The sequence below is a fragment of the Thunnus maccoyii genome, chromosome 20 (genome assembly GCF_910596095.1).
Source record: "Thunnus maccoyii chromosome 20, fThuMac1.1, whole genome shotgun sequence".
Classification (NCBI taxonomy): Eukaryota; Metazoa; Chordata; class Actinopteri; order Scombriformes; family Scombridae; genus Thunnus; species Thunnus maccoyii.
The window spans coordinates 17,577,791-17,587,639 of record NC_056552.1 but is presented as its reverse complement, the minus strand read 5'-3'; the positions used below and the strand labels follow the sequence as shown (position 1 = coordinate 17,587,639).

Here is a 9,849-nt window from a genome sequence, read left to right as displayed (position 1 = left end):
GCGAAACACGCGAAAAGCTCTCTCTAGAGCTAGTGTTTGGTTTGTCCCTTCTGAGCTACTGTAGAAAAATGGCGGCGCAACATGGCGGGCTCCGTGGAAGAGGACCACATAGATGTATAATAAGAGCTCTTATAATACATCCATGGAGGACCACGAAGAGGACCCACACCTTATGTGGATATAAAGGCTCATTCTGAGGAAACGAAAACATAATGACTCTTATCCTCAGGTGAATATACACTAATTAAAGCATACGTATGAATATTATATTCCACTTCTGCCAATATTTATGCCAATTAATCCCCCTAAATCTTACCCTCAAATCTGCCCTTCACAATTTCAAGAAAAATATTGTCATGTAACGTCACAGGTGCATAGGGAGGGGTCATATTTAAAAACTTCTAACTAGTAAAAGGCCATTTTCTGAACTGTGTGTGTTTAGCTTTCAAAACTCTAAACCAGTGCAAACAAAGGCAGTGAACATTGCTTGCATGCTGATGATTATTAATTACCCTCAATGTTATGTTTTAAATTATGTCTCATTTCAAAGTTTCAAAGGAGAGGAAGTATCTCATCAAGCCAACAATATAATGTTCAAAGAGGGTCCAGTACTGTTTATGGAAGAGAAGTGATGGGTATGTTTCTGTTCATGACAAACAATATGCCCCGCAAGTTGAACTATGCTTTCCTGCTCTAGTGTCTGAATAGATCTTGACATAACCGAACACTAGCTGAGTTTGACTTAGAAGCTCCACTCACATTGGTTGTTGTCTTGACTTCACACCACCTTTCTGAAGGTTGTCATAAAATCAAATGCAGCAACTTGTTTGATATTTATTTTCTCCTCAAAACATTAAGAGAGATTACACCTGGGTTTATGTAATAAATAATTATCCTCAAACTTCAAAGTCAAAATTGTTTGAATATAGAAATGCATCTATTCTGCATATGATAAATGTGTTTTAACATATAGTACATTTTGTGATTAAGTGATGACATTAATACAAACACAGAAAATTAGTTAAAATAAAATAGCTTTATTTCAGCAGACAAATCAAAAGAGGCATCTGCCTCTGTCAAGTATCATATTTGATTTTTGATATTGATATATCATATTTGCGCTGCGATTTAAGCAATATGTCTACAAGTTGATATCTTACTATTAGCATAAATGCTGGAATACAAAGTGCTTCTACACACAAATGCAAAAATAGAATCTATGCAATGTTACAACATTTCATTTGTGAACCATAATAAAACATTATAAAAAAATGATGTTAAGGCAAATACATTTTAAAACACACAAATCAAATCATGAGATTTTTCACCTTCTGTGCAGAATTATATTATACAGCTCGGCAAGCGGAATTCACAAAGAGACATAAGCAAATGTTATTTTTGCTTTAAAAAAGTTAATTTGCTCATCCTTTTTTCATCACTGAAAGCAAAGTTTAATAGTTTGATCAAGCACTCAAATCTACTTTACACATTTAGAAAAAGACTTCAAAAAAGCAGTAAAGTCATTGTCAAGAAAAACTCAATCTGAATATTTAGTTTGAATGTGTTGAATGAATACTGTAAATGTGTAATGCTGTTAGTGGAAGTATGTATGATGAGTATCATTGTTGGAAAAAAATTAGTTGACAGCATTGATGGTGAAACAATTAGTTTGTCGTTATACAGGTGTCAAGTACAAATAAAAATCATATTGTTCAGTTCAAAGATTCATAGTCACTCTGTAGTTAATTCACTTTTTTTCAAAGCTAAGCAATCGCAACACCATTTAAATTCATTGCAGTATGTACAACAGTAAGTGAATGCGTCACCTTTCAAACACACTTAAGTTTGGACATCAGTAAATGAATGCCTTCCCATTCATACTTGTTGTTTGTTCTGTGCAGATTCTTACTGTCTTCAGTTTGTTAGTGCATTCAGTTTGTAATCACATTATGATTGTATCTGTAAGTTTTGTTGGTCTTTTAATAATGTTTTAACGTGGAAGTAATGCCATGTGTATCATGGCTTAGCTGATAGTTGTACTGATATGTAATGGAGGCATAATATTTTCCAGTTTAACAATAAAATTTTTTTTATATAAAATGACATCAGTGCACTGAAACAGTAAACTTCACCGGGAATTTAATAATTATAAATTACTATAAATAAAAAACAACAACAAAAAAAAGCACATGTATATATTAAACTTGAACGAAGAAAAAGCATCAAATTACATAAAATGCTGCCTATATAACTTTTAAAAAATATCAGACAACTTAAACGCCGATACCGATATATCTGTGATCGGTAAATATCGACTGATAATATCAGCTGACTGATATATCAATCATGCTCTAATATTGTTAAGTGGATTGCTTTTTATTACCCTCAGTTTTGGTTAGGTCAAAACTTTTCTCCCTTTTAATTACATGACTAATGTCACAACCATACTCAAAGCCTCCATTTAGCTTTGTTATTTAAAATACGTTATACAAATCCCATTTGTTACAGTCTGACACAGATTTTCTTCTAGATCTGTATTTGTGAAATTGTCAATCAAAGTTAATTACATTTCCCATGGAGCACTAACATGAAGCAGTTTTGTCTAATCATAGAATTTGAACTTCAGGATTGAGACCAAGACATCACTTAACTTTTGCTGGTTTGCTGGAAATATAATTTTTCTTAAACATTTAAGCTTTTGAGACCCATCTGTCTCAGTTTTTTTTTGCTCCTATGCCTTCATCTTCTTCTTTTCCCTCACTATCTCATCATCTCTATCTTTGCCCTTCGTTCCTATTGTTCTTGTTCTCCCTCTCCTCCAGCAGCCCCTGTTCCCAGAGTCTGGTACTCATCCCCTTTCATTCCCTCTTTCTTCAGTGCTTCATACCCCCCTCCTCCTGCTCCTTCCTCCATCTTCAAAATGTCGTATTCCCCCTCTTTCATTCCCTCTTTCTTCAGTGCTTCATACCCCCCTCCTCCTGCTCCCCCCTCCATCCCCAAAGTGTGGTACTCCCCCTCTTTCATTCCCTCTTTCTTCAGTGCTTCATACCCCCCTCCCCCTGCTCCCCCTTCCATCCCCAAAGTGTGGTATACCCCATCTTTCACTTCCTCTTTCTTCAGTCCTTCATATTCACCTTCTTTCTTTCTGCCCTGTGTTTCTGTTTGAAGGGTGTCGTACTCGGGCTCCTTACCGCCTACCGTCTGCAGCTGCTCGTATTTGTCACCACCTTCATCTCGTGACCTCAGCGGCATATCCTCGTAAATTGGTCCTAAAAGAAATAGAGGTAATATGTGATGCAATGTGTAAAAAGTGGCCTTCAGTGTGCACACAAAAAAAGTGGAAACAAGTAGTTACTCACCTGTGTCACCTCTCTTCTTAAGGCGTTTATAACAAATTACAGCCACTATTAGTATCAGGACCATGACAATGACCACAATCACACCTGTTAGGATTGAGCTCCCAGGCTGATCTGAAACTGAGACAACCCATACATAATATATCAGGACCCTGTGAAATACCCCAGGTCATATTAAATAAATTCCCATTAGCATCATTTGTTGGTATAAAAGAGGTCTGGCAATTAGCACTTTTGATATATGGATTTTTAAAGCAAAAGGTGACAACTAACAGATTTCTATCAGATCAATAATCTGTGTCGCATTAGTTAAAAAACATGCTTAAAGGGCTACTCTAGAGATTTAGTATTGCCCTTCCAGAAAGTTGGGGGGCTCAAAAGAGTGGAATAAAAATGTAGCAAAAAATGCAGCAGATGCAGAGATGTCCTGACTTTTACTCCCTAGTGTGGGTGAAGATCTAAAAAAACTGGATCCTACAATTCTCATAATGCAACTCGAAATAACACATCATCAGGGTTATTTTTTCAGAATGTGAAAGCTCCCTCTAGAGTCACAGAAGACATTATACAGTACTACTCATGACGAGTTCACTGATCTCGATGTGTAAAATCGGTAGAGTGTCCTATTGATATGTCACGGGGAAACAATGTCAAAGTCCATTAGCAAGAACCAAAGCAGGAACTCACAAGAGTGGGTGTTACTGAGGAAAGACCTCATCGTGGTCATAACAGCTCTACATGCATAGGTACCGCTCTCCTTTGGCTTCATGGAGGATTTTGTGGATTCCATAAATTTCCATGTCTGATCATCCTGCTTGTAATAATGATAGGAGTATTCCCCTTCGCAACGTGGACAAGAACATGTCAAGCCATTGGTTTCAGAGAGAGACGCCTTGATAGGAGATCCTGAAATAGGACAAATGAGGAGACAGACTTTAAAACATGTCATCTGGAGAAAAAAAAACGTGTAAGGCATACAGCATCACAAGGAGACTTGATTCAGTAAAATGAAAGTCATCGCTCAGCCTTCTTGAAGGCATACCCGAATTCTGGAGAGTGTTGGTGGGGTGTGCATACCTTGTACAAACACATCTTGTATATCAGAGACGTCTTTGTGTAGGGTCTCGGTCTCGCCTACGTGTCTGTAGGTGGCATCACACTTATATCTTCCCGCTTCAGATTCTGTCACATTAGCGATTTTGTGGGTAGACGTCGTCTCATTTGCAAATACAATCTTTTCTTTGTAGAAAACAGCACGGCTAATTTGATCTGTGCCCCAGACAAGGCACTTCAGAGTCAGACTCTCCCCAACTACAGCAGGCTGGGGATACATTTCCAGCGATATGTCCTTCTCTGGAATAGGTACATGCAGATGGGGTTAGTTTTTACCTTTTACAATTTATATAATCATAAAAGTGACATTTGTGAGGCTAAGATACAGTGGAGTTATAACTCTTATTGTGGAAATAAATACAACAGAGCATTAAATTAATCGCAGGCCTACCTGTAGTCCTAATTACTTGTTGGTTACTCCTGAGTTCTTGATCTTTATCAGTACACCAGAAAATGGTCTCAGGCACAGTCAGTCTATTGGGTTGAAAGACTATGCTCAAATCTTTTTCATTGTTTAACTTCAACTTAATCCTGTTTTTCTTCTGTCCCCTAACGACCCAGCAGTTCCATCCTTCCAGACTACTGTCATGGTCAAGCTGCAGCTGAACTGAACCTCCATGACGCATCACTGGTTGGCCTGTCTTGAGGGTGAGCGAGGCACTGGGATTGTATTCTGAACAGTAAACCAAGAGGGAGCGTACAAGGGGAAGTAAGAGGACAGATTATCAAGAGGAAAATCATTTTCAAATAAAGAAGTGTAAATTATATCTATGGATAGTATCTCTCCCTTTAAATCTTTGGGATTAAATAGTTAAGTTTGTGTGGTACATTTACCCAGGACTTTGATCTCGCGAGACCTGCTCTCTTTCCCATCACTCTCACAATGATACAAGCCTGAGTCCCTGGTAGATGCAGCTGTTATCTTCCAGGTTTTGTTTCCCTGCGATATTTCTTTTTTGTTCAAGTACCATTTCACTGTGCCTGTTCCATTACAGGTCAAATACAGGAAATCCCCAAAAAAGATCTGCTTGAGTTCAGGTGAAACAGTAACTAAGGAGGGAGAGGGACAAAGGAAGAGAATAGATACAGTAAAGTATTTGTGTAGGTATTCTGACACTTGACAGTTAGTGTCATTTCTGAAGTACAAGACACTACAAAGGGCTGATGTACGTGGTTATTGCTGCTACCTATTGACATAACACACCCATGAGAAGTGATAGAGGGGAAACATGTCAGTGCTGACACATTTTGCAGATGTGTGAACTCTGTGGTTACCTTGCAGCTCGTTCTGACATCTTGCCAGGTGCAGGAGCGCTGTAACAAAATTCAAAAAGAGCATTATTTTTAAATATAAACTAATTCTTTCACCACCTAACACAGCATTTTACATCAGACTCTCACTTAAAGTAGGGCATGTCGGACATAAAGTCACACAAATAAATAGTCATTTACTAGATCTGCTTCACTCATTTCGTCAAGGTGACCTCAGACTTGTGACTCAAACAGTGTGATCACCACTGTCATATCTTTAGCATTGAATTTTCAGCTAATTTAAGTTTCTATAAGTGGTGCTCTCTCTTATTTTGTCTCTTCGCTGCTCATGGACGTTACAGAATGGAGTGGTGGTGGTGAAGGATGGGTTAACTTTTTACTGTATTGACAGGATAATTACATCATCTTACATTGATTTTTTTCCAAAGTGACCTGCAAGTCAATAACAGAAGCATATCTACTGTATGTTGCTGGCCTTTTGTAAGCCGTAAAGAAAACGTAAGATCTGATCCGCTTCTTCCTCCTCTCTCATCTTTCCAGTCTTTTGATATTAAAACATTCTTCCCCCTTGTTATTTTCCTTCATTTCTATTGTTTATACAGCATATAAATATAATAAATATAATATCTTAATCTTATAAATGTCAGTTCAGGATGACAGGAGACTCTATGTATTGTTACAGTGTATAAAAGACAACTAACATTAGTTTGTATGTACTGTAAATACATGTTATCTAGCTGTAGCTTTACTCAAACCATTGATTGCTCTGCAGATGTAAAGTCTGACATGTGATGCAGTTGCACCTACATCAGATTTGTAGTATTTGGGTTATCGCATGAGGAATGGATCAGAAATTTTTCAGTCCTGTGTAGCAGGAATTTTGTTTCATTCACACAAAGTCTCCTAATAGCACAAAATATTCCGTATGTTTTACATAGTCATTAAAAAAATCTATCAAGTTTGTATTATACTCCACATCTTTTTTTTTGTTCTTGTTGTTTTTGATGCGTGCGGCTGTAAAATTCTTTTGTTGCTTTCTGTGTGTGTGTGTTTGTGTGTGTCTGTGCACAGTATGTTTCCAAAATGTAATAGTTCAGTGCATAGTACATTTTGTTTTACATTTTACTTTATAATGTAGTAAATTCTAATTAATACAAGGACACATGTGATTAAAAGGAACAGAAATTATAGTTTGGATATTATACTCAGTATATCTGTGATAGTGAATATAATACTGATGCAATGCATGTTTTTTTATGTTAAAATTTTAAATTTACCTGGATAAGACAAGTAAACTATAGGTGTCGTGTAAGCCTCCAGGGAATCAATGTCAATCTACTTTCCACAGATTCGTGAAAACATTCGGCGTAATGTACAAAAGTTTTTATTGGTGATGATTTTGTGTAGCCGATATGTCCCTCCACATACAAATAACTGCAGAAGAATTATAAATTAATCACATTTAAAAATATTAAATCACAGAGTGCTAAATGATGATGATGATGATGATGATGATTATTATTATTATTATTATTATTATTACACAATTCATCAAGTAATCATCAACAAAATGTCAACTTTAATTTGCTTGTTTTGTTCTGCTTACTGCCCAAAACCAGCAAAAACGTACATAAAATCTCAATTTGTTTGTAAAATTACACCTTATAGAGCTGGAGAGGCATTTGTAATACTTTTTAAAAATATTATTATTATTATTATTATTATTATTAAATTAGAGAAATGTTTATGTATTATCTCACATTTAAATCAAAATATGCTATTATTATTCTTTTGTTTGAACCTTTATCTGTCTTGTCCTATTGTAGTTTTGCTGAGCAGAAATCTCTCTTTAGCGACATCTTGCTCCACTTTCACACTAATGGCCACTGACAGACCAGGCTACCATTGAGGTTCAAGTGCTTTACCAAAGGGCACCTCAGTGATTTTTATGCAGGCAAAACCTTCACGTGTTTAGTAAATTTTAAATGCAATCCACACTTCAGCTGAATGTAAGAAAATAGCAGTGTTGGAAATAGAAGATCCACAGATTGCAGAATTCAAGCTGAGAAGCATGACACAACTGTAATAATGAGAAGGAAAACAATAACAATCACAAAACGACCTATAACCCCGGCAGTCCAGGTTCATGATTTATAGAGACCTTCTTACCTGCCAGAAGCAGTAGATGTTTTCCTCCACTCATCGTCCTGCCAGAGTTACACAGACCAGAGACACATCAAAATAGCTGAAATGCTGAGAAGTGACCACACTGTTGCTGTCTGTCTTGGGTATTCTGATACTGTTGAGGAAGTTGCTATTGAGGGGTGGAGGGGGCGGGTGGCCGGGGGGCGGGTGGCCGGGTGTGGGGTGGGGGGTGGGGAGGGTTACTTCCCATTTGTGTTTTTTATTTTAACATTTATCCTTCATGTTCTCATATAGCACATCAAAACTACCAGTTACAAAATTTTCAGTGATCTAAAGTAACAAATTGTAACAGAGAATGGGAAGATGACTGACCAACTAGGGAACTGAAAATGCAGTATGCAATCCTGAGGAAACTTGGTCAAAACTCATTATAAAACTTTTTATTTTCACATAGCCACACTATGGTTCATGTCACGCACACAGCAGCAGCTGTGGCGCAGACATTGTAGCCACACACACACACAACATGCAGTCTCGCACACAACGCAAAGACACTACAGCCACACGCACACATCATCGTTGGTATGGAAGTAGCATGAGTGAAGAAGACACAAAGCTTGCAATTTGTAATACCTTAAAGTCCAAACCCCCCAAATCTGTCAAGAAAATTGCAATTGGTGCATCATTAATATTAATATGATTTCACAGCTTTGTCATTTTTGTTTAATGTAACGTTAGACCTTTTTTATTTGTACCTCAGTTCTTTGACTGTGCCAGAGTGGAGCACTGGAGCCCATCTTGGAACTCGACTCAGACTCAACCTTAATGACTCAGACTTGGACTTGGATTCGGGTAATGGGGACTCGACTACAGCACTGCTGGTAGGACAACTCTAGAGCTTGCATAAGAGGCACAGAAGGCCACAGAACAAGAAGCAGAAGTAAGAGAAGTAGTCATGGCCCAGCAAGTGTCCAACAATTGCGTTGGAAAGGATCATACATTTGATCAATCATGTCTGAGTCTAAATGTAAACAAGACAAAAGGTATGTTTTTCTCTAAAACTATGGTACAACCTCCTAACGCTGATATTCTCATCAAAAGTGAAAGGATTGACATAGTCACTGATTTTAAATATCTTGGTGTGACATTGGATCCAAATTTGAACTGTGAGAAACAGTTCAAACCATAAAATACAACTCAGCTAATTTTAGACATATTAGAAACTGTCTCTCTTTGGACACAGTCAAGATATTTATGCAGCTATGATTTTTTCCCGTACGTCTTATTGCATCACATGTTTGGGGCAGGCTGGAGAAACAGCCATAAAACCTCTTGAGTCCTTATACAAACAAACTCTAAAAACTGGAGAAATACAATCTACTGAGCTTTGACAATTTTAGATTATTTTCAAATTTGTGCCTAGTTTATAAAATTTTAAATGGTTTGGCCCCTCCTCCACTGTGTGACTTTGTGTATACTCGTTCAGTAAGTTTTATTAGATCCTAATATTCCCTGTATGAGATTGTACCAGACCATTTTATCACACTGCATTTGGGCAGTCAGCATTCTCTATGCAAGCAACAAATCAGTGGAACGCCCTTCCTTCCTTCCCTCCTTCCACCAGTGCATTTAAAACCAAATGAAAAAGTCTGCTAAAACATACTCAGTTCTGTAACCACTACATTTTAATCTTGCTTTTAATTGACAAGCATACATTAGTCATTTCTAGTTGACATTGTGGGTGTATGTGATGTGCTATTGTAGTGTGTAGCTTTGTATTATGAGTCCTGTGTGTTTTTTGCTTTGTACTGTTTGTTATTGTGCTGTTTATTTTAATTGCAACCTGCCCAAGGGACTGCAGATGAAAATTAGCTATAAGCTATAAGCTATAAGCTATAACTCTGGTACAGTAGATCAAATGGTAACATTTATGTTTAACACTGTACATGATCCCAGTAAAAAA

The 9,849-nt window shown here is 37.2% G+C and overlaps 2 protein-coding genes across 2 annotated transcripts in view; one reads left to right on the top strand and one right to left on the bottom strand.

The window, feature by feature from the left end:
• The first annotated feature begins 92 nt into the window (after positions 1–92).
• The window catches only part of LOC121886957 (SH3 and multiple ankyrin repeat domains protein 3-like), a 55,082-nt gene continuing 45,325 nt past the window's right edge, over positions 93–9,849 (top strand). The window contains exons 1-2 of the mRNA XM_042397408.1: positions 93–229; positions 5,031–5,117. The gene's annotated coding sequence lies outside the window, so the exon portion shown is untranslated. The remainder of the gene's footprint in view (positions 230–5,030; positions 5,118–9,849) is intronic.
• Positions 2,794–8,039, bottom strand: LOC121887385. The gene is made up of 8 exons (XM_042398123.1): positions 7,911–8,039; positions 5,745–5,783; positions 5,304–5,519; positions 4,861–5,142; positions 4,434–4,709; positions 4,044–4,262; positions 3,360–3,476; positions 2,794–3,269 (listed from the first exon to the last, which is right to left on the bottom strand). Exons 1-8 carry the CDS (start codon positions 7,942–7,944, stop codon positions 2,794–2,796), a joined length of 1,659 nt encoding a protein of 552 aa, XP_042254057.1. The 5' UTR covers positions 7,945–8,039.

Bases quoted from the DNA above. Each gene is read 5' to 3' on its own strand.
- LOC121887385 (XM_042398123.1), bottom strand. From the start codon at position 7,944: ATGAGTGGAGGAAAACATCTACTGCTTCTGGCAG. The intron at 4,263-4,433 runs GTATGCACACCC...GTCCTATTTCAG, and splicing joins ACAAGATGTGTTTGTACAAG to GATCTCCTATCAAGGCGTCT. The intron at 3,270-3,359 runs GTGAGTAACTAC...TATTTCTTTTAG, and splicing joins TAAGAAGAGAGGTGACACAG to GACCAATTTACGAGGATATG.